This window comes from Oncorhynchus clarkii, chromosome 33 (assembly GCF_045791955.1).
Source record: "Oncorhynchus clarkii lewisi isolate Uvic-CL-2024 chromosome 33, UVic_Ocla_1.0, whole genome shotgun sequence".
Taxonomy (NCBI): Eukaryota; Metazoa; Chordata; class Actinopteri; order Salmoniformes; family Salmonidae; genus Oncorhynchus; species Oncorhynchus clarkii.
Window position 1 is genome coordinate 36,000,808 of NC_092179.1, and position 24,942 is coordinate 36,025,749.

Genomic DNA, 24,942 nt, shown 5'->3' on the forward strand with positions numbered 1-24,942 from the left:
TCTACAGAAGACTGGCTGGATTACACTCTACAGAAGACTGTCTGGATTACACTCTACAGAAGACTGGCTGGATTACACTCTACAGAAGACTGGCTGGATTACACTCTACAGAAGACTGGCTGGATTACACTCTACAGAAGACTGTCTGGATTACACTCTACAGAAGACTGGCTGGATTACACTCTACAGAAGACTGTCTGGATTACACTCTACAGAAGACTGGCTGGATTACACTCTACAGAAGACTGGCTGGATTACACTCGACAGAAGACTGGCTGGATTTACACTTTACAGAAGACTGGCTGGATTACACTCTACAGAAGACTGGCTGGATTACACTCTACAGAAGACTGGCTGGATTTACACTTTACAGAAGACTGGCTGGATTTACACTTTACAGAAGACTGGCTGGATTACACTCTACAGAAGACTGGCTGGATTACACTCTACAGAAGACTGGCTGGATTTCACTCTACAGAAGACTGGCTGGATTACACTCTACAGAAGACTGTCTGGATTACACTCTACAGAAGACTGGCTGGATTACACTCTACAGAAGACTGGCTGGATTACACTCGACAGAAGACTGGCTGGATTTACACTTTACAGAAGACTGGCTGGATTACACTCTACAGAAGACTGGCTGGATTACACTCTACAGAAGACTGGCTGGATTTACACTTTACAGAAGACTGGCTGGATTTACACTTTACAGAAGACTGGCTGGATTACACTCTACAGAAGACTGGCTGGATTACACTCTACAGAAGACTGGCTGGATTTCACTCTACAGAAGACTGGCTGGATTACACTCTACAGAAGACTGGCTGGATTTACACTTTACAGAAGACTGGCTGGATTACACTCTACAGAAGACTGTCTGGATTACACTCTACAGAAGACTGGCTGGATTACACTCTACATAAGACTGGCTGGATTACACTCTACAGAAGACTGGCTGGATTACACTCTACAGAAAACTTGCTGGATTACACTCTACAGAATACTGTCTGGATTACACTCTACAGAAGACTGGCTGGATTACACTCTACAGAAGACTGGCTGGATTACACTCTACAGAAGACTGGCTGGATTACACTCTACAGAAGAGCTGACCTGTTTGATGAGGAGAGAGGAGAGGGTCAGTAAAACCCAGAACTGACCTGGTTGATGAGGAGAGGGTCAGTAAAACCCAGATCTGACCTGGTTGATGAGGAGAGAGGAGATGGTCAGTAAAACCCAGAGCTGACCTGGTTGATGAGGAGAGAGGAGAGGGCCAGTAAAACCCAGATCTGACCTGGTTGATGAGGAGAGAGTCAGTAAAACCCAGACCTTACCTAGTTGATGAGGAGAGGGTCAGTAAAACCCAGATCTGACCTGGTTGATGAGGAGAGAGGAGAGGGTCAGTAAAACTCAGAACTGACCTGGTTGATGCGGAGAGAGGAGAGGGTCAGTAAAACCCAGATCTGACCTGGATGATGAGGAGAGGGTCATGAAAACCCAAAGCTGACCTGGTTTATGAGGAGAGAGGAGAGGGACAGTAAAACCCAGATCTGACCTGGTTGATGAGGAGAGGGTCAGTAAAACCCAGATCTGACCTGGTTGATGAGGAGATGAGAGGGTCAGTAAAACCCAGAACTGACCTGGTTGATGAGGAGATGAGAGGGTCAGTAAAACCCAGAACTGACCTGGTTGATGAGGAGATGAGAGGGTCAGTAAAACCCAGATCTGACCTGGTTGATGAGGAGAGAGGAGAGGGTCAGTAAAACCCTGATCTGACCTGGTTGATGAGGAGAGGGTCATTAAAACCCAGAACTGACCTGGTTGATGAGGAGAGTGGGGAGGGTCAGTAAATCCCATATCTGACCTGGATGAGTAGGAGAGGGTCATTAAAACCCAGAACTGACCTGGTTGATGAGGAGAATGGAGAGGGTCAGTAAAACCCAGAACTGACCTGGTTGATGAGGAGAGGGTCAGTAAAACCCAGATCTGGCCTGGTTGATGAGGAGAGGGTCAGTAAAACCCAGAACTGACCTGGTTGATGAGGAGAGGGTCAGTAAAACCCAGATATGACCTGGTTGATGAGGAGAGTGGGGAGGGTCAGTAAAACCCATATCTGACCTGGATGAGGAGGAGAGGGTCATTAAAACCCAGAACTGACCTGGTTGATGAGGAGAGTGGAGAGGGTCAGTAAAACCCAGATCTGACCTGGTTGATGAGGAGAGGGTCAGTAAAACCCAGATCTGACCTGGTTGATGAGGAGATGAGAGGGTCAGTAAAACCCAGAACTGACCTGGTTGATGAGGAGATGAGAGGGTCAGTAAAACCCAGAACTGACCTGGTTGATGCGGAGAGAGGAGAGGGTCAGTAAAACCCAGATCTGACCTGGATGATGAGGAGAGGGTCATGAAAACCCAAAGCTGACCTGGTTTATGAGGAGAGAGGAGAGGGACAGTAAAACCCAGATCTGACCTGGTTGATGAGGAGAGGGTCAGTAAAACCCAGATCTGACCTGGTTGATGAGGAGATGAGAGGGTCAGTAAAACCCAGAACTGACCTGGTTGATGAGGAGATGAGAGGGTCAGTAAAACCCAGAACTGACCTGGTTGATGAGGAGATGAGAGGGTCAGTAAAACCCAGATCTGACCTGGTTGATGAGGAGAGAGGAGAGGGTCAGTAAAACCCAGATCTGACCTGGTTGATGAGGAGAGGGTCATTAAAACCCAGAACTGACCTGGTTGATGAGGAGAGTGGGTAGGGTCAGTAAATCCCACATCTGACCTGGATGAGTAGGAGAGGGTCATTAAAACCCAGAACTGACCTGGTTGATGAGGAGAATGGAGAGGGTCAGTAAAACCCAGAACTGACCTGGTTGATGAGGAGAGGGTCAGTAAAACCCAGATCTGGCCTGGTTGATGAGGAGAGGGTCAGTAAAACCCAGAACTGACCTGGTTGATGAGGAGAGGGTCAGTAAAACCCAGATATGACCTGGTTGATGAGGAGAGTGGGGAGGGTCAGTAAAACCCATATCTGACCTGGATGAGGAGGAGAGGGTCATTAAAACCCAGAACTGACCTGGTTGATGAGGAGAGGGTCATTAAAACCCAGAACTGACCTGGTTGATGAGGAGAGTTGGGAGGGTCAGTAAAACCCATATCTGACCTGGATGAGGAGGAGACGGTCATTAAAACCCAGAACTGACCTGGTTGATGAGGAGAGTGGAGAGGTTCAGTAAAACCCAGAACTGACCTGGTTGATGAGGAGAGGGTCAGTAAAACCCAGATCTGGCCTGGTTGATGAGGAGAGGGTCAGTAAAACCCAGAACTGACCTGGTTTATGAGGAGAGGGTCAGTAAAACCCAGATCTGACCTGGTTGATGAGGAGAGAGGAGAGGGTCAGTAAAACCCAGAACTGACCTGGTTGATGAGGAGAGAGGAGAGAGTCAGTAAAACCCAGAACTGACCTGGTTGATGAGGAGAGGGTCAGTAAAACCCAGAACTGACCTGGTTGATGAGGAGAGGGACAGTAAAACCCAGATCTGACCTGGTTGATGAGGAGAGAGGAGAGGGTCAGTAAAACCCAGAGCTGACCTGGTTGATGAGGAGAGAGTCAGTAAAACCAAGAACTGACCTGGTTGATGAGGAGATGAGAGGGTCAGTAAAACCCAGAACTGACCTGGTTGATGAGGAGAGGGTCAGTAAAACCCAGATCTGACCTGGTTGATGAGGAGAGAGGAGAGGGTCAGTAAAACCCAGAACTGACCTGGTTGATGAGGAGAGAGGAGAGAGTCAGTAAAACCTAGAACTGACCTGGTTGATGAGGAGAGGGTCAGTAAAACCCAGAACTGACCTGGTTGATGAGGAGAGGGACAGTAAAACCCAGATCTGACCTGGTTGATGAGGAGAGAGGAGAGGGTCAGTAAATCCCAGAGCTGACCTGGTTGATGAGGAGAGAGTCAGTAAAACCAAGAACTGACCTGGTTGATGAGGAGATGAGAGGGCCAGTAAAACCCAGAACTGACCTGGTTGATGAGGAGAGAGGAGAGAGTCAGTAAAACCCAGAACTGACCTGGTTGATGAGGAGAGGGTCAGTAGAACCCAGAACTGACCTGGTTGATGAGGAGAGTGGAGAGGTTCAGTAAAACCCAGATCTGACCTGGTTGATGAGGAGAGTGGAGAGGGTCAGTAAAACCCAGATCTGACCTGGTTGATGAGGAGAGGGTCAGTAAAACCCAGATCTGACCAAGAGATGAGGAGAGGGTCAGTAAAACCCAGATCTTGTCTTCAGTGAAGAGGATGATACTGAGTATATCAACGCAACTACATTTTGTAAACAACTCATAGCCCCTCCACCACATGACAATTACAGTACACACACACACACACACACACACCAAATCTACTCCATTTTCGAGGGCATTTCACCACATGCCTTGTGAAAACAAAATCTGTTCAATAACACTGGTAAATAAACACTACTCAGCTTCCTGCTAAATCTGAGAAATAAACACTACTCAGCTTCCTGCTAAATCTAAGAAATAAACACTACTCAGCTTCCTGCTAAATCTGAGAAATAAACACTACTCAGCTTCCTGCTAAATCTGAGAAATAAACACTACTCAGCTTCCTGCTAAATCTGAGAAATAAACACTACTCAGCTTCCTGCTAAATCTGAGAATTAAACACTACTCAGCTTCCTGCTAAATCTGAGAAATAAACATTACTGAGCTTCCTGCTAAATCTGAGAAATAAACACTACTCAGCTTCCTGCTAAATCTGAGAAATAAACATTACTGAGCTTCCTGCAAAATCAACAAAAACAACAAAAACATCAAGCTGCTTCCAGAGGTAACATGAGATACTCTGAGGAGACAACACAAACATCAAGCTACTTCCAGAGGTAACATGAGATACTCTGAGGAGACAACACAAACATCAAGCTGCTTCCAGAGGTAACATGAGATACTCTGAGGAGACAACACAAACATCAAGCTGCTTCCAGTGGTAACATGAGATACTCTGAGGAGACAACACAAACATCAAGCTGCTTCCAGTGGTAACATGAGATACTCTGAGGAGACAACACAAACATCAAGCTACTTCCAGTGGTAACATGAGATACTCTGAGGAGACAACACAAACATCAAGCTACTTCCAGTGGTAACATGAAATACTCTGAGGAGACAACACAAACATCAAGCTGCTTCCAGGGGTAACATGAGATACTCTGAGGAGACAACACAAACATCAAGCTGCTTCCAGTGGTAACATGAGATACTCTGAGGAGACAACACAAACATCAAGCTGCTTCCAGAGGTAACATGAGATACTCTGAGGAGACAACACAAACATCAAGCTGCTTCCAGGGGTAACATGAAATACTCTGAGGAGACAACACAAACATCAAGCTATGGGGGGTTCTCACTGTGTTTCTGCTCTTCAACACATCCTGTTGAGTGTCATGGAGGGTTCTCACTGTGTTTCTGTCCTTCAACACATCCTGTTGAGTGCCATGGAGGGTTCTCACTGTTTTTCTGCCCTTCAACACATCCTGTTGAGTGTCATGGAGGGTTCTCACTGTTTTTCTGCCCTTCAACACATCCTGTTGAGTGTCATGGAGGGTTCTCACTGTGTGTCTGTCCTTCAACACATCCTGTTGAGTGTCATGGAGGGTTCTCACTGTTTTTCTGCCCTTCAACACATCCTGTTGAGTGTCATGGAGGGTTCTCACTGTGTGTCTGTCCTTCAACACATCCTGTTGAGTGTCATGGAGGGTTCTCACTGTGTTTCTGCCCTTCAACACATCCTGTTGAGTGTCATGGAGGGTTCTCACTGTGTTTCTGTCCTTCAACACATCCCGTTGAGTGTCATGGAGGGTTCTCACTGTGTGTCTGTCCTTCAACACATCCTGTTGAGTGTCATGGAGGGTTCTCACTGTGTTTCTGCCCTTCAACACATCCTGTTGAGTGTCATGGAGGGTTCTCACTGTGTTTCTGTCCTTCAACACATCCTGTTGAGTGTCATGGAGGGTTCTCACTGTGTTTCTGTCCTTCAACACATCCTGTTGAGTGCCATGGAGGGTTCTCACTGTGTCTGTCCTTCAACACATCCTGTTGAGTGTCATGGAGGGTTCTCACTGCGTATCCGCCCTTCAACACATCCTGTTGAGGGTTCTCACTGCGTATCCGACCTTCAACACAAAAATCATGCCCCTAAAACATGCTAACCTCTCACCATTACCAATAACTGGGGAGGTTAGCATATTTTTGGGGGGGGGGTATTTTTTCTATGATATTTATGCCTACGTAACTTTCTCATTCATCATTATTCAAGATTTATTCGTGATTATCCGTAACCATGGTAGCATCCACGTTAATGTAGAAGTGTTCAGAAACATATTCTATTCTTATTTACAATAAAAGTGACTCCAAAATGACACAATACATGATTTACCGTTCATTTCTACTGGGCACAAAATAATCTGAAACACAACCAAAACAAACAGGAAATGCATCCAACACGTGTGTAGAGTCACAAGCTTTTTGTCTGCTATGAATATTAGACTAAATACAGACAAGGTCACTGTCCATACCTGTTATATTACAATATGTTGTGGTAAAACTAACTTGCCTCTCCTCTCCTCTCCTCTCCTCTCCTCTCCTCTCCTCTCCTCTCTTTCTCTCATTCTCTCTCTCTCTCATTCTCTCTCTCTCTCATTCTCTCTCTCTCTCTCTCATTCTCTCTCTCTCATTCTCTCTCTCTCTCTCTCTCTCTATGTCTCTCTCTCATTCTCTCTCTCTCTCCTCTCCTGTCTCCCTCTCTCATTCTCTCTCTCTCTCTCTCATTCTCTCTCTCTCTCCTCTCCTCCTCTCTCTCTCTCTCTCTCTCTCCTCTCCTCTCCCCTCTCTCTCTCTCCTCTCCTCTCTTGTCCTCTCTCTCCTCTCCTCTCCCCTCTCTCTCTCTCTTCTCCTCTCTTGTCCTCTCTCTCCTCTCCTCCTCTCCTTCCTCTCTAGATGCTGGGAAACCTAACAGTAGTGCCCATCAAGGTTCCTCAGGTCAGCTCTCTACACCGGCTGTCTGGACAGACCTCCACTGTTCTACCTCAGGTACAAACACACACACACACACACTCACACACACACTCACACTCACACTCACACTCACACTCACACTCACACTCACACACTCACACTCACACTCACACTCACACTCACACTCACACACACACTCACACACACACTCACACTCACACTCACACTCACACTCACACTCACACACACACACTCACACTCACACTCACACTCACACACAGACCTGATATATAGGCTGTAATGGTCTGAACCAGTAACCCTCTGATATATAGAGAACATTGTGTTTCTCAGACTGCTGGGAGGCTGTAATGGTCTGAACCAGAAGTTGCATAGCAGCATATCGTCTGTTTAAAACCCTCAGAGGAAAAACCACAGCTAAACAAAACACAATTTAGCCTGTGACTGGCTATAGTCTATAACCGGCTGTGAAGGCAGATCTGAGAGGTCATCCAGGCAGGATCTCTGCTCATAACTCTGGAGGCCTGGTGGTGTATCAGAGCACAGGTGTTGAAGTAACCACCAGGTCTCAGCACCATTACAAACCCAGGTGTTGAAGTAACCACCAGGTCTCAGCACCATTACAAACCCAGGTGTTGAAGTAACCACCAGTTGTTGTAGTAACCACCAGGTATCAGCACTATTACAAACCCAGGTTGTTGTAGTAACCACCAGGTATCAGCACCATTACAAACCCAGGTTGTTGTAGTAACCACCAGGTATCAGCACCATTACAAACCCAGGTTGTTGTAGTAACCACCAGGTATCAGCACCATTACAAACCCAGGTGTTGAAGTAACCACCAGGTATCAGCACCATTACAAACCCAGGTGTTGTAGTAACCACCAGGTATCAGCACCATTACAAACCCAGGTTGTTGTAGTAGCCACCAGGTATCAGCACCATTACAAACCCAGGTGTTGTAGTAACCACCAGGTATCAGCACCATTACAAACCTAGGTTGTTGTAGTAACCACCAGGTATCAGCACAATTACAAACCCAGGTGTTGTAGTAACCACCAGGTATCAGCACCATTACAAACCCAGGTTTTTGTAGTAACCACCAGGTATCAGCACCATTACAAACACAGGTGCTGAAGTAACCACCAGGTGTTGAGGTAACCGCCAGGTGTTGAAGTAACCACCTGGTGTTGAAGTAACCACCTGGCGTTGAAGTAACAACCTGGTGTTGAAGTAACAACCAGGTGCTAAAGTAACCGCCAGGTGTTGAAGTAACAACCAGGTGTTGAAGTAACCTCCAGGTGTTGAAGTAACCGCCAGGTGTTGAAGTAACAACATGGTGTTGAAGTAACAACCTGGTGTTGAAGTAACAACCAGGTGTTGAAGTAACAACCAGGTGTTGAAGTAACCGCCAGGTGTTGTAGTAACCATCAGGTGTTGAAGTAACAACCAGGTGTTGAAGTAACAACCAGGTGTTGAAGTAACCGCCAGGTGTTGAAGTAACCGCCAGGTGTTGAAGTAACCTCCAGGTGTTGAAGTAACCTCCAGGTGTTGAAGTAACCACCATGTATCAGCACCATTACAAACCCAGGTGTTGAAGTAAATGCCAGGTGGCAGCACCATTACAAACCCAGATGTTGAAGTAACCACCAGGTGTTGAAGTAACCACCAGGTGTTGAAGTAACCACCAGGTGTTGAAGTAACCGCCAGGTGTTGAAGTAACCTCCAGGTGTTGGAAGTAACCTCCAGGTGTTGAAGTAACAACCAGGTGTTGAAGTAACCTCCAGGTGTTGTAGTAACAACCAGGTGTTGAAGTAACCTCCAGGTGTTGAAGTAAATTCCAGGTTTGCAGCACCATTACAAACCCAGGTGTTGTAGTAACCACCAGGTATCAGCACCATTACAAACCCAGGTGTTGAAGTAACCACCAGGTATCAGCACCATTACAAACCCAGGTGTTGTAGTAACCACCAGGTATCAGCACCATTACAAACCCAGGTGTTGAAGTAACCACCAGGTGTTGAAGTAACCAACCAGGTGTTGTAGTAAGCACCAGGTGGCAGCACCATTAACCATTAACCAAAAACCAGCCTGAAACTCTTTCTAAAGACTATTGACATCTAGTGGAAGCCCTAAGAACTGCAATTTGGGAGGACTTGGTCTTATAATTATAGTACTAGCCGTTGAAAATAGTGGTAAGCCAAATAGTTTTTTGGGGGGGATGTTTGTCCTCTGGGTTTCGCCAGCCATATCAGTTCTGTAATACTCACATACATCAGTTCAACAGTTTCAGAAACTTTAGAGTGTTTTCTATCTAAATCTACCAATTATATGCGTATCCTAGCTTCTGGACCTGAGTAACAGGTAGTTTACTTTGGGCATGCTTTTCATCCGGATGTGAAAATACTGCCCCCTATTCCAAAGAAGTTGTAACATGCTCCTTCTCTCCCTCCCTCCTCTCCAGGTTCAGCCAAAGAGTGTGATCCCAGCCAGCCTCCTCCCCAGCCACAGCCCTGTGTCTCTCCCTAGGGAGCAGCCAGCCAGCCTCCTCCTCAGCCACAGCCCTGTGTCTCTCCCTAGGGATCAGCCAGCCAGCCTCCTCCTCAGCCACAGCCCTGTGTCTCTCCCTCAGGAGCAGCCAGCCAGCCAGAAACAGTCATCCTGTCAGGCCCTCAGTCTCCTCAACCTCCAGAGAGCTACCGCTGTAGTCAGCCCTAAGAGCCACGCCCACAGTTTTAACCACACCCACAGCTCTAGCCACACCCTCACACAGAGCCACACCCTCGGCCCGGCCCTGCCTACAGCCAACAGCACGTTCAGTCCAGAACGTCTCTCCATAGGCCAGGGAGACACAGCCACCTTCACAACCTCCTCACCCCCTCCCCTGGCCCAGGCCCTGGTCTCTCCCCTGGCCCAGACCCTGGCCTCTCCCCTGGCCCAGACCCTGGTCTCCCCCCTGGCCCAGACCCTGGTCTCTCCCCTGGCCCAGACCCTGGCCTCTCCCCTGGCCCAGACCCTGGTCTCCCCCCTGGCCCAGACCCTGGTCTCTCCCCTGGCCCAGACCCTGGTCTCTCCCCTGGCCCAGACCCTGGTCTCTCCCCTGGCCCAGACCCAGTCTCTCTCCCTGGCCCAGACCCAGTCTCTCTCCCCGGCCCAGACCCAGTCTCTCTCCCCGGCCCAGACTCACTCTCTCTCCCCGGCCCAGACCCAGTCTCTCTCCCCGGCCCAGACCCAGTCTCTCTCCCCGGCCCTAGCCTGGCCTGGAGGCATCTCCCCCACCTCTACCAGCAGCAGCAGCCCAACAGCCACCTCAGCCTCAGTTGCCCCCGGTGTGACCTTCTCCATCATCTCTGCCTCGCCGCCTGCCGACACCGGGAACAACAGGGTGTGGACCATCAGTGAGGCAGTCAAGGTCCAGCCGCTGGTCTTCAACACTGACAATAAGGTTAAAGACTGTCCTTGTCCAACACATCCTTCTGTCAGTCCTACCAGCTCTACTGACTGTCTCTGTCAGCATGGTCTCTACAATCACACACTTCATGCTCATCTAACTCTTCTGTAGAGGTGGGGGAGGCCTCATTACAGGCATCATTACAGGCCTCATTACAGGCATCATTACAGGCCTCATTATAGGCATCATTACAGGCCTCATTATAGGCATCATTACAGGCATCATTATAGGCATCATTACAGACATCAATACAGGCATCATTACAGACATCATTAAGGCATCATTACAGGCCTCATTACATGCATCATTATAAGGCATCATTATAGGCATCATTTTAGGTCTCATTATAGGCATCAATACAGGCATCATTACAGGCATCACTACAGGCATCATTACAGGCATCATTACAGGCATCATTACAGGTATCAAATACAGGCATCACTACAGGCATCATTGCAGGCCTCATTACAGGCATTTATACAGACATCATTATAAGGCATCATTACAGGCATCATTACAGGCATCATTACAGGCATCACTGCAGGCATCATTACATACATCAATACAGGCATCACTACAGGCATCATTAGAGGCATCACTACAGGCATCATTACAGGCATCACTACAGACATCAATACAGACATCATTATAAGGCATCATTACAGGCATCATTACAGGCATCACTACAGGCATCACTACAGGCATCATTACAGGCATCATTACAGGCATCACTGCAGGCATCATTACATACATCAATACAGGCATCACTACAGGCATCACTACAGGCATCACTACAGGCATCATTACAGGCATCACTACAGGCATCAATACAGGCATCACTACAGGCATCATTACAGGCATCATTACAGGCATCACTACAGGCATCATTACAGGCATCATTACAGGCATCATTACAGGCATCACTACAGGCATCATTACAGGCATCACTACAGGCATCACTACAGGCATCATTACAGGCATCAATACAGGCATCATTACAGGCATCATAACAAGTAGAGTTGTGTGATTTAATTCTTAATATAAATCAATCACAATCAATTGTTTACCTTCCCTTCGCACTAAATAGTTATTAGAACCAACAGCCAATTAACTGACTAACGCTTAACGCTGTCCCCGCCTGCATGCGTGCGTGCGTGTGTGTGTGTGTGTGTGTGTGGTGTGTTTTCCCAGTTGAAAATAATCCAGCCGGAGGCAGAGACCCCCAGCTCCTCCCAGGACTCGCCAGGAGGACCCCAGGGGGCCGACAGCCCCTCACAGGAGATCCCCTCCATCACCTCGACCACCAACCCCTCCACCTCTCCCTCCTCTACACCAACCAAGAAGAAGAAGAAGGATGAGGACCCAGAGGTAAAAACACAATCCTAAATAATTATACATCAATAACAAGAACACAAACCATGTTGTAATAGAGGATAAACAAAAGCCTGTTTTTTAAAATAGTATTCTATTACATAAATAAGGATTTAAAGCCAATAAAACATTATCATTTATCTAAGGCACACACTAACTATCAGGGTCTCTGATATGGTGCTACTGCTGACTATGAGGTTCTCTGATATGGTGCTACTGCTGACTATGAGGTTCTCTGATATGGTGCTACTGCTGACTATGAGGTTCTCTGATATGGTGCTACTGCTGACTATCAGGGTCTCTGATATGGTGCTACTGCTGACTATCAGGGTCTCTGGTATGGTGCTACTGCTGACTATGAGGTTCTCTGATATGGTGCTACTGCTGACTATGAGGTTCTCTGATATGGTGCTACTGCTGACTATCAGGGTCTCTGGTATGGTGCTACTGCTGACTATGAGGTTCTCTGGTATGGTGCTACTGCTGACTATGAGGTTCTCTGATATGGTGCTACTGCTGACTATCAGGGTCTCTGGTATGGTGCTACTGCTGACTATGAGGTTCTCTGGTATGGTGCTACTGCTGACTATGAGGTTCTCTGGTATGGTGCTACTGCTGACTATCAGGGTCTCTGGTATGGTGCTACTGCTGACTATGAGGTTCTCTGGTATGGTGCTACTGCTGACTATCAGGGTCTCTGATATGGTGCTACTGCTGACTATCAGGGTCTCTGGTATGGTGCTACTGCTGACTATCAGGTTCTCTGATATGGTGCTACTGCTGACTATCAGGGTCTCTGATGGTGCTACTGCTGACTATCAGGGTCTCTGGTATGGTGCTACTGCTGACTATGAGGTTCTCTGGTATGGTGCTACTGCTGACTATGAGGTTCTCTGATATGGTGCTACTGCTGACTATCAGGGTCTCTGATGGTGCTACTGCTGACTATCAGGGTCTCTGATGGTGCTACTGCTGACTATCAGGGTCTCTGATGGTGCTACTGCTGACTATCAGGGTCTCTGGTATGGTGCTACTGCTGACTATGAGGTTCTCTGGTATGGTGCTACTGCTGACTATGAGGTTCTCTGATATGGTGCTACTGCTGACTATCAGGGTCTCTGATATGGTGCTACTGCTGACTATCAGGGTCTCTGGTATGGTGCTACTGCTGACTATGAGGTTCTCTGATATGGTGCTACTGCTGACTATGAGGTTCTCTGATATGGTGCTACTGCTGACTATCAGGGTCTCTGGTATGGTGCTACTGCTGACTATGAGGTTCTCTGGTATGGTGCTACTGCTGACTATGAGGTTCTCTGATATGGTGCTACTGCTGACTATCAGGGTCTCTGGTATGGTGCTACTGCTGACTATGAGGTTCTCTGGTATGGTGCTACTGCTGACTATGAGGTTCTCTGGTATGGTGCTACTGCTGACTATGAGGTTCTCTGATATGGTGCTACTGCTGACTATCAGGGTCTCTGATGGTGCTACTGCTGACTATCAGGGTCTCTGATGGTGCTACTGCTGACTATCAGGGTCTCTGATGGTGCTACTGCTGACTATCAGGGTCTCTGGTATGGTGCTACTGCTGACTATGAGGTTCTCTGGTATGGTGCTACTGCTGACTATGAGGTTCTCTGATATGGTGCTACTGCTGACTATCAGGGTCTCTGATATGGTGCTACTGCTGACTATCAGGGTCTCTGGTATGGTGCTACTGCTGACTATGAGGTTCTCTGATATGGTGCTACTGCTGACTATGAGGTTCTCTGATATGGTGCTACTGCTGACTATCAGGGTCTCTGGTATGGTGCTACTGCTGACTATGAGGTTCTCTGGTATGGTGCTACTGCTGACTATGAGGTTCTCTGATATGGTGCTACTGCTGACTATCAGGGTCTCTGGTATGGTGCTACTGCTGACTATGAGGTTCTCTGGTATGGTGCTACTGCTGACTATGAGGTTCTCTGGTATGGTGCTACTGCTGACTATCAGGGTCTCTGGTATGGTGCTACTGCTGACTATGAGGTTCTCTGGTATGGTGCTACTGCTGACTATCAGGGTCTCTGATATGGTGCTACTGCTGACTATAAGGGTCTCTGATATGGTGCTACTGCTGACTATCAGGTTCTCTGATATGGTGCTACTGCTGACTATAAGGGTCTCTGATATGGTGCTACTGCTGACTATCAGGGTCTCTGATATGGTGCTACTGCTGACTATCAGGGTCTCTGATATGGTGCTACTGCTGACTATCAGGGTCTCTGATGGTGCTACTGCTGACTATCAGGGTCTCTGATGGTGCTACTGCTGACTATCAGGGTCTCTGGTATGGTGCTACTGCTGACTATGAGGTTCTCTGGTATGGTGCTACTGCTGACTATGAGGTTATCTGATATGGTGCTACTGCTGACTATCAGGGTCTCTGGTATGGTGCTACTGCTGACTATCAGGTTCTCTGGTATGGTGCTACTGCTGACTATCAGGGTCTCTGGTATGGTGCTACTGCTGACTATGAGGTTCTCTGATATGGTGCTACTGCTGTCTATCAGGTTCTCTGATATGGTGCTACTGCTGACTATCAGGGTCTCTGGTATGGTGCTACTGCTGACTATCAGGGTCTCCGGTATGGTGCTACTGCTGACTATGAGGTTCTCTGGTATGGTGCTACTGCTGACTATCAGGTTCTCTGGTATGGTGCTACTGCTGACTATCAGGGTATCTGGTATGGTGCTACTGCTGACTATCAGGTTATCTGGTATGGTGCTACTGCTGACTATCAGGGTCTCTGGTATGGTGCTACTGCTGACTAGCAGGTTCTCTGGTATGGTGCTACTGCTGACTCAGAGCTGGAGCAGATGTCTATCTATCTGATCACTGTAACTCTGATTGGTTTATCCATCTAATTATTCGGTTAGATAATCCCAGATAATCCTGACTCAGCCTTCCTTTCCCTGGAAACCCCTCTAACCCTCGTCCCCCTCTATCCCTCGTCCCCCTCTCCCCCCTCTATCCCTCATCCCCCTCTCCCCCCTCTATCCCTGGTCCCCCTCTATCCCTCGTCCCCCTCTCCCCCCTCTATCCCTGGTCCCCCTCTATCCCTCGTCCCCCTCTCCCCCCTCTATCCCTGGTCTCCCTCTATCCCTCATCCCCCTCTCCCCCCTCTATCCCTGGTCTCCCTCTATCCCTCATCCCCCTCTCCCCCCTCTGTCCCTGGTAAGTAACTATGAGAGTGATTCACTTTCTGACTGATTCAACAAGCAGTGACTAATGAGAGTGATTCACTACGGACTGATTGATTCAACAAGCAGTATCTAATGAGAGTGATTCACTATGGATTGACTGATTCAACAAGCAGTATCTAATGAGAGTGATTCACTATGGATTGACTGATTCAACAAGCAGTAACTAATGAGAGTGATTCACTATGGACTGACTGATTCAACAAGCAGTTACTAATGAGAGTGATTCACTATGGACTGACTGATTCAACAAGCAGTTACTAATGAGAGTGATTCACTATGGATTGACTGATTCAACAAGCAGTGACTAATGAGAGTGATTCACTATGGACTGACTGATTCAGAGATGGATCACGTGACATGGGACACAGGAGTCACTGGGGGAGACATCACAACGGTTCCCTTACTACTAAGTATTGCTGTTGCTAGGAAACCACACGTACTAGCCCTGCTCCCACCCTGCCCACCTCTACCTGGAGTACTTGAGGGAGAAAACAAGCCTATGACACCCGAGTAGTAGAACATTCCAGACATTGTAGAGGAGAGTGAGAGTGGCAGGGTGAAAGAGAGTTTTTGGATAATGAGAGAGAAAGACTAATGAGAGAGAGAGGGAGGGGAGGGGAGGGGAGGGAGATAGACCCAGACAGGGAGGGAGGGAGGGAGGGAGGGAGGGAGGGAGGGAGGGAGGCAGGGAGGGAGGGAGGGAGGGAGGGAATCTCTGAGGGTTCTCCAACTGGAGAATAGAGGAGACAGATTATATCCCAGTTGAAATGCCTCCCACAGTGGGGCTGGAATGGTAATACTATACACTACCTTGTTATCAATCTATATGATTTAACTGTTCCCTCTCCACCTGTATGGTATTCATATGGGTGTCACACTGTAACGTGTCCCCTCTCCACCTGTATGGTATTCATATCGGTGTCACACTGTAACATGTCCCCTCTCCACCTGTATGGTATTCATATTGGTGTCACACTGTAACATGTCCCCTCTCCACCTGTATGGTATTCATATGGGTGTCACACTCTAACATGTCCCCTCTCCACCTGTATGGTATTCATATGGGTGTCACACTCTAACATGTCCCCTCTCCACCTGTATGGTATTCATATGGGTGTCACACTCTAACGTGTCCCCTCTCCCCTACAGAAAATGTCCTTCATGGTGGCTCTTGGCCTGGTCACTACAGAGACACTGGAAGGTGAGTTCTTCCTCTGACACTAATTGAATTAAACTCATCAGAATTCAACAAGGCATTGGCACATCTTTGCTGTCTTGTGGCAGGTGGTAACAATGAGAGAACTTGAATGAACGGAGAAACCTACACACTGCTCTGGCTAGTATCACTGTTTTTACCCACACAGAGAATGAACAGAGAAACCCACACACTGCTCTGGCTAGTATCACTGTTTTTACCCACACAGAGAATAAACAGAGAAACCCACACACTGCTCTGGCTAGTATCACTGTTTTTACCCACACAGAGAATGAACAGAGAAACCCACACACTGCTCTGGCTAGTATCACTGTTTTTACCCACACAGAGAATGAACAGAGAAACCCACACACTGCTCTGGCTAGTATCACTGTTTTTACCCACACAGAGAATGAACAGAGAAACCCACACACTGCTCTGGCTAGTATCACTGTTTTTACCCACACAGAGAATGAACGGAGAAACCCACACACTGCTCTGGCTAGTATCACTGTTTTTACCCACACAGAGAATGAACAGAGAAACCCACACACTGCTCTGGCTAGTATCACTGTTTTTACCCACACAGAGAATGAACGGAGAAACCCACACACTGCTCTGGCTAGTATCACTGTTTTTACCCACACAGAGAATGAACAGAGAAACCCACACACTGCTCTGGCTAGTATCACTGTTTTTACCCACACAGAGAATGAACAGAGAAACCCACACACTGCTCTGGCTAGTATCACTGTTTTTACCCACACAGAGAATGAACGGAGAAACCCACACACTGCTCTGGCTAGTATCACTGTTTTTACCCACACAGAGAATGAACAGAGAAACCCACACACTGCTCTGGCTAGTATCACTGTTTTTACCCACACAGAGAATGAACGGAGAAACCCACACACTGCTCTGGCTAGTATCACTGTTTTTACCCACACAGAGAATGAACAGAGAAACCCACACACTGCTCTGGCTAGTATCCCTGTTTTAAAACTTGTTCATCCACACATCAGCGGCATATATATATTTTACCTGTACTGGCTACTGTCTACCTGTCTTTATGTCCCATCTAGCTGTACCGGCTGTGTCTACCTGTCTGTATGTCCCATCTAGCTGTACCGGCTGTGTCTACCTGTCTGTATGTCCCATCTAGCTGTACCGGCTGTGTCTACCTGTCTGTATGTCCCATCTAGCTGTACTGGCTGTGTCTACCTGTCTGTATGTCCCATCTAGCTGTACTGGCTGTGTCTACCTGTCTGTATGTCCCATCTAGCTGTACTGGCTGTGTCTACCTGTCTGTATGTCCCATCTAGCTGTACTGGCTGTGTCTACCTGTCTGTATGTCCCATCTAGCTGTACTGGCTGTGTGTACCTGTCTGTCTGTCCCATCTAGCTGTACTGGCTGTGTGTACCTGTCTGTCTGTCCCATCTAGCTGTACTGGCTGTGTGTACCTGTCTGTCTGTCCCATCTAGCTGTACTGGCTGTGTCTACCTGTCTGTCCCATCTAGCTGTACCGGCTGTGTCTACCTGTCTGTCCCATCTAGCTGTACCGGCTGTGTCTACCTGTCTTTCTGTCCCATCTAGCTGTACCGGCTGTGTCTACCTGTCTTTCTGTCCCATCTAGCTGTACCGGCTGTGTCTACCTGTCTGTCCCATCTAGCTGTACCGGCTGTGTCTAACTGTCTGTCCCATCTAGCTGTACCGGCTGTGTGTACCTGTCTGTCTGTCCCATCTAGCTGTACTGGCTGTGTGTACCTGTCTGTCTGTCCCATCTAGCTGTACCGGCTGTGTCTACCTGTCTGTCCCATCTAGCTGTACTGGCTGTGTCTACCTGTCCCATCTAGCTGTACCGGCTGCGTCTACCTGTCCCATCTAGCTGTACCGGCTGTGTCTACCTGTCTGTCCCATCTAGCTGTACCGGCTGTGTCTACCTGTCTGTCCCATCTAGCTGTACCGGCTGTGTCTACCTGTCTGTCCCATCTAGCTGTACCGGCTGTGTCTTCCTGTCTGTCCCATCTAGCTGTACCGGCTGTGTCTTCCTGTCTGTCCCATCTAGCTGTACTGGCTGTGTCTACCTGTCTGTCCCATCTAGCTGTACCGGCTGTGTCTAGCTGTCTGTCTGTCTGTCTGTCTACCTGTCTACCTGTCCCATCTAGCTGTACCGGCTGTGTCTTCCTGTCTGTCCCATCTACCTGTACCGGCTGTGTGTATCTAAGCCTCTGTAACATAAGCCTGTGTTCCTCTACCATGGCAGAGATCCAGACCAAGAGACAGGAGAGGAAGAGGCGGAGCACAGCCAACCCAGCCTACAGCGGCCTGGTCCAACCAGAGGTAAAACACAAGGGACCCCTTTTTGTCTGGTTCAAAGAGCTGCAATAGTTGACAAAATGTCATCTGAAAGTAGGTCAGAGCTGTTCAGGAGAGATATGTGTGTTTGAAATGTGTAAGAGATGTTAGACATACAGTATGTAACATTTATGTTAATTAGGATGTAGAGTGGTCCTGGTTTAAATAAGGGTCGATGTCCGTGCTGAAATCTTAATTAGCAGAATTTAAAACAAATCCCCCACAGAGATCTGTCAGTTTAAACTAGATATCGCTGTGGTAGAGGTGAGACTCTCACGGACACGTAGATGTCAGTTGTTTTTCTCCAAGACGCCCACAGGCCTCACTAGACTCGTCTGAAGGTCTCTGATGGGTTCAGTTTAGACAGGCCTTAGTCTCTGATGGGTTCGGTGAAGACAGGCCTTAGTCTCTGATGGGTTCAGTTTAGACAGGCCTTAGTCTCTGATGGCCTTAGTCTCTGATGGGTTCAGTTTAGACAGGCCTTAGTCTCTGATGGGTTCAGTTTAGACAGGCCTTAGTCTCTGATGGCCTTAGTCTGTGATGGGTTCAGTTTAGACAGGCCTTAGTCTCTGATGGGTTCAGTTTAGACAGGCCTTAGTCTCTGATGGGTTCAGTTTAGACAGGCCTTAGTCTCTGATGGCCTTAGTCTGTGATGGGTTCAGTTTAGACAGGCCTTAGTCTCTGATGGCCTTAGTCTCTGATGGGTTCAGTTTAGACAGGCCTTAGTCTCTGATGGCCTTAGTCTCTGATGGCCTTAGTCTCTGATGGGTTCAGTTTCGACAGGCCTTAGTCTCTGATGGGTTCAGTGATGTTTAGCTGCACTTTGTCTCATGTCTGTTGGAGCTGGTGCCTTGTGCTTTCCCCAGAACGTCATACATGATGTTCAGTTACCCTGCCCCAAAACGTGTGCTGCAATCTTTCTACTAAATTGCTTTCCGTGTAACTTGGGAGAATTCAGTGAATGCTGATGAGGGTCGATAAGCAGAGCTAGAATTCCTGTTGTGTCTGAGGTGAGGGAAGTAAACATTTTCTCTGTCTCTGTTTCTCACTTTCTACCTTCCAGCGTAAACGCCTTGCATCAAATTACCTGAACGACCCACTCTTCCTGTCAGTGAGAGGTAAAACACATGTATACCAGCCCATCAACACAACTAGACAGGACTGGTAACACATTTATACTGACCCCATCAACACAACTAGACAGGACTGGTAACACACATTTATACTGACCCCATCAACACAACTAGACAGGACTGGTAACACATTTATACTGACCCCATCAACACAACTAGACAGGACTGGTAACACATTTATACTGACCCCATCAACACCTAGACAGGACTGGTAACACACATTTATACTGACCCCATCAACACAACTAGACAGGACTGGTAACACATTTATACTGACCCCATCAACACAACTAGACAGGACTGGTAACACATTTATACTGACCCCATCAACACAACTAGACAGGACTGGTAACACATTTATACTGACCCCATCAACACAACTAGACAGGACTGGTAACACATTTATACTGACCCCATCAACACAACTAGACAGGACTGGTAACACATTTATACTGACCCCATCAACACAACTAGACAGGACTGGTAACACATTTATACTGACCCCATCAACACAACTAGACAGGACTGGTAACACATTTATACTGACCCCATCAACACAACTAGACAGGACTGGTAACACATTTATACTGACCCCATCAACACAACTAGACAGGACTGGTAACACACATTTATACTGACCCCATCAACACAACTAGACAGGACTGGTAACACATTTATACTGACCCCATCAACACAACTAGACAGGACTGGTAACACACATTTATACTGACCCATCAACACAACTAGACAGGACTGGTAACACACATTTATACTGACCCCATCAACACAACTAGACAGGACTGGTAACACACATTTATACTGACCCCATCAACACAACTAGACAGGACTGGTAACACATTTATACTGACCCCATCAACACAACTAGACAGGACTGGTAACACACATTTATACTGACCCCATCAACACAACTAGACAGGACTGGTAACACATTTATACTGACCCCATCAACACAACTAGACAGGACTGGTAACACACATTTATACTGACCCATCAACACAACTAGACAGGACTGGTAACACACATTTATACTGACCCATCAACACAACTAGACAGGACTGGTAACACATTTATACCAGCCCATCAACACAACTAGACAGGACTGGTAACACATTTATACCAGCCCATCATCACAACTAGACAGGACTGGTAACACACATTTATACTGACCCCATCAACACAACTAGACAGGACTGGTAACACATTTATACTGACCCCATCAACACAACTAGACAGGACTGGTAACACACATTTATACTGACCCCATCAACACAACTAGACAGGACTGGTATAACACATTTATACTGACCCCATCAACACAACTAGACAGGACTGGTAACACATTTATACTGACCCCATCAACACAACTAGACAGGACTGGTAACACATTTATACTGACCCCATCAACACAACTAGACAGGACTGGTAACACATTTATACTGACCCATCAACACAACTAGACAGGACTGGTAACACACATTTATACTGACCCCATCAACACAACTAGACAGGACTGGTAACACATTTATACTGACCCCATCAACACAACTAGACAGGACTGGTAACACATTTATACTGACCCCATCAACACAACTAGACAGGACTGGTAACACATTTATACTGACCCCATCAACACAACTAGACAGGACTGGTAAAACACATGTATACCAGCCCATCAACACAACTAGACAGGACTGGTAAAACACATGTATACCAGCCCATCAACACAACTATACAGGACTGGTATAACACATTTATACTGACCCATCAACACAACTAGACAGGACTGGTAAAACACATGTATACCAGCCCATCAACACAACTAGACAGGACTGGTAAAACACATGTATACCAGCCCATCAACACAACTAGACAGGACTGGTAAAACACATGTATACCAGCCCATCAACACAACTAGACAGGACTGGTAAAACACATGTATACCAGCCCATCAACACAACTAGACAGGACTGGTAAAACACATGTATACCAGCCCATCAACACAACTAGACAGGACTGGTAAAACACATGTATACCAGCCCATCAACACAACTAGACAGGACTGGTAAAACACATGTATACCAGCCCATCAACACAACTAGACAGGACTGGTAACACATTTATACTGACCCCATCAACACAACTAGACAAGACTGGTAACACACATTTATACTGACCCCATCAACACAACTAGACAGGACTGGTATAACACATTTATACTGACCCCATCAACACAACTAGACAGGACTGGTATAACACATTTATACTGACCCCATCAACACAACTAGACAGGACTGGTATAACACATTTATACTGACCCCATCAACACAACTAGACAGGACTGGTATAACACATTTATACTGACCCATCAACACAACTAGACAGGACTGGTAACACATTTATACTGACCCCATCAACACAACTAGACAGGACTGGTAACACATTTATACTGACCCCATCAACACAACTAGACAGGACTGGTAACACACATTTATACTGACCCCATCAACACAACTAGACAGGACTGGTAACACAGATGTGTACTGACCCATCAATAAATTGCACATCTATAAACATTATAGCTGGACTTTATGGTTGATCAGAAAGAGGTCCAGGCCACAGAGCTTGTATTGAAATTACAGTGTATCCTACTAGACTAGAGCATGGACTGTAATCATACTGTATCCTACTAGACTAGAGCATGGACTGTAATCATACTGTATCCTACTAGACTAGAGCATGGACTGTAATCATACTGTATCCTACTAGACTAGAGCATGGACTGTAATCATACTGTATCCTACTAGACTAGAGCATGGACTGTAATCACACTGTATCCTACTAGACTAGAGCATGGACTGTAATCACACTGTATCCTACTAGACTAGAGCATGGACTGTAATCATACTGTATCCTACTAGACTAGAGCATGGACTGTAATGACACTGTATCCTACTAGACTAGAGCATGGACTGTAATCACACTGTATCCTACTAGACTAGAGCATGGACTGTAATCATACTGTATCCTACTAGACTAGAGCATGGACTGTAATCACACTGTATCCTACTAGACTAGAGCATGTCTGTGTTGATCTGAGCTGCGTTCCCCAGAACAGAGATGTTGCAGGTCTGTTGCTTAATGTTTCCCGGTCTAAAACCCTGTTCCTGCACCCCTTCCCCTCTCCGGCCCAAACTGCTGCTCAACCCCCATTGTCTTCACCTGTTGTCAGCTACTAACCTGTTATCTGCTTCCTGTGTTACGCACGCTAGCCACTGGGGACTACAGATGGAAGGTACGTACCGTAGCATGACGTGATTACAGCTACGATGTGTCTGACATAGTAGTTATAGTGTTGTATACTGTAGATAGTGGTGTTGTAGTGTTGTATACTGTAGATAGTGGTGTTGTATACTGTAGATAGTGGTGTTGTAGTGTTGTATACTGTAGATAGTGGTGTTGTATACTGTAGATAGTGGTGTTGTATACTGTAGATAGTGGTGTTGTAGTGTTGTATACTGTAGATAGTGGTGTTGTAGTGTTGTATACTGTAGGTAGTGGTGTTGTATACTGTAGATAGTGGTGTTGTAGTGTTGTATACTGTAGATAGTGGTGTTGTATGCTGTAGATAGTGGTGTTGTATACTGTAGATAGTGGTGTTGTAGTGTTGTATACTGTAGATAGTGGTGTTGTAGTGTGGTATACTGTAGATAGTGGTGTTGTAGTGTTGTATACTGTAGATAGTGGTGTTGTGGTGTTGTATACTGTAGATAGTGGTGTTGTAGTGTTGTATACTGTAGATAGTGGTGTTGTAGTGTTGTATACTGTAGATAGTGGTGTTGTATACTGTAGATAGTGGTGTTGTAGTGTTGTATACTGTAGATAGTGGTGTTGTAGTGTTGTATACTGTAGATAGTGGTGTTGTATACTGTAGATAGTGGTGTTGTAGTGTTGTATACTGTAGATAGTGGTGTTGTAGTGTTGTATACTGTAGATAGTGGTGTTGTAGTGTTGTATACTGTAGATAGTGGTGTTGTATACTGTAGATAGTGGTGTTGTAGTGTTGTATACTGTAGATAGTGGTGTTGTATGCTGTAGATAGTGGTGTTGTATACTGTAGATAGTGGTGTTGTAGTGTTGTATACTGTAGATAGTGGTGTTGTAGTGTTGTATACTGTAGATAGTGGTGTTGTATACTGTAGATAGTGGTGTTGTATACTGTAGATAGTGGTGTTGTATACTGTAGATAGTGGTGTTGTATACTGTAGATAGTGGTTTGTAGATAGTGGTGTTGTAGTGTTGTATACTGTAGATCGTGGTGTTGTAGTGTTGTATACTGTAGATAGTGGTGTTGTAGTGTTGTATACTGTAGATAGTGGTGTTGTATACTGTAGATAGTGGTGTTGTATACTGTAGATAGTGGTGTTGTATACTGTAGATCGTGGTGTTGTAGTGTTGTATACTGTAGATAGTGGTGTTGTAGTGTTGTATACTGTAGATAGTGGTGTTGTCGTGGTGTATACTGTAGATAGTGGTGTTGTATACTGTAGATAGTGGTGTTGTATACTGTAGATAGTGGTGTTGTAGTGTGGTATACTGTAGATAGTGGTGTTGTAGTGTTGTATACTGTAGATAGTGGTGTTGTAGTGTTGTATACTGTAGATAGTGGTGTTGTAGTGTTGTACACTGTAGATAGTGGTGTTGTAGTGTGGTATACTGTAGATAGTGGTGTTGTAGTGTTGTATACTGTAGATAGTGGTGTTGTAGTGTTGTATACTGTAGATAGTGGTGTTGTAGTGTTGTATACTGTAGATAGTGTTGTTGTGGTGTTGTATACTGTAGATAGTGGTGTTGTAGTGTGGTATACTGTAGATAGTGGTGTTGTAGTGTTGTATACTGTAGATAGTGGTGTTGTAGTAGTGGTGTTGTAGTGTGGTATACTGTAGATAGTGGTGTTGTAGTGTTGTATACTGTAGATAGTGGTGTTGTAGATAGTGGTGTTGTAGTGTTGTATACTGTAGATAGTGGTGTTGTAGATAGTGGTGTTGTAGTGTTGTATACTGTAGATAGTGGTGTTGTAGTGTTGTATACTGTAGATAGTGGTGTTGTAGTGTTGTATACT

General features: G+C 46.4%; 1 protein-coding gene across 1 annotated transcript in view; it reads left to right on the top strand.

The window, feature by feature from the left end:
• The window catches only part of LOC139392980 (PHD finger protein 21B-like), a 155,578-nt gene that overhangs the window by 113,435 nt on the left and 17,201 nt on the right, over window positions 1-24,942 (top strand). The window contains exons 5-11 of the mRNA XM_071141288.1: window positions 7,013-7,105; window positions 9,513-10,493; window positions 11,691-11,867; window positions 16,268-16,319; window positions 18,578-18,654; window positions 19,733-19,787; window positions 23,093-23,115. Of these exons, the coding sequence (XP_070997389.1) occupies window positions 7,013-7,105; window positions 9,513-10,493; window positions 11,691-11,867; window positions 16,268-16,319; window positions 18,578-18,654; window positions 19,733-19,787; window positions 23,093-23,115 (1,458 nt within the window). The remainder of the gene's footprint in view (window positions 1-7,012; window positions 7,106-9,512; window positions 10,494-11,690; window positions 11,868-16,267; window positions 16,320-18,577; window positions 18,655-19,732; window positions 19,788-23,092; window positions 23,116-24,942) is intronic.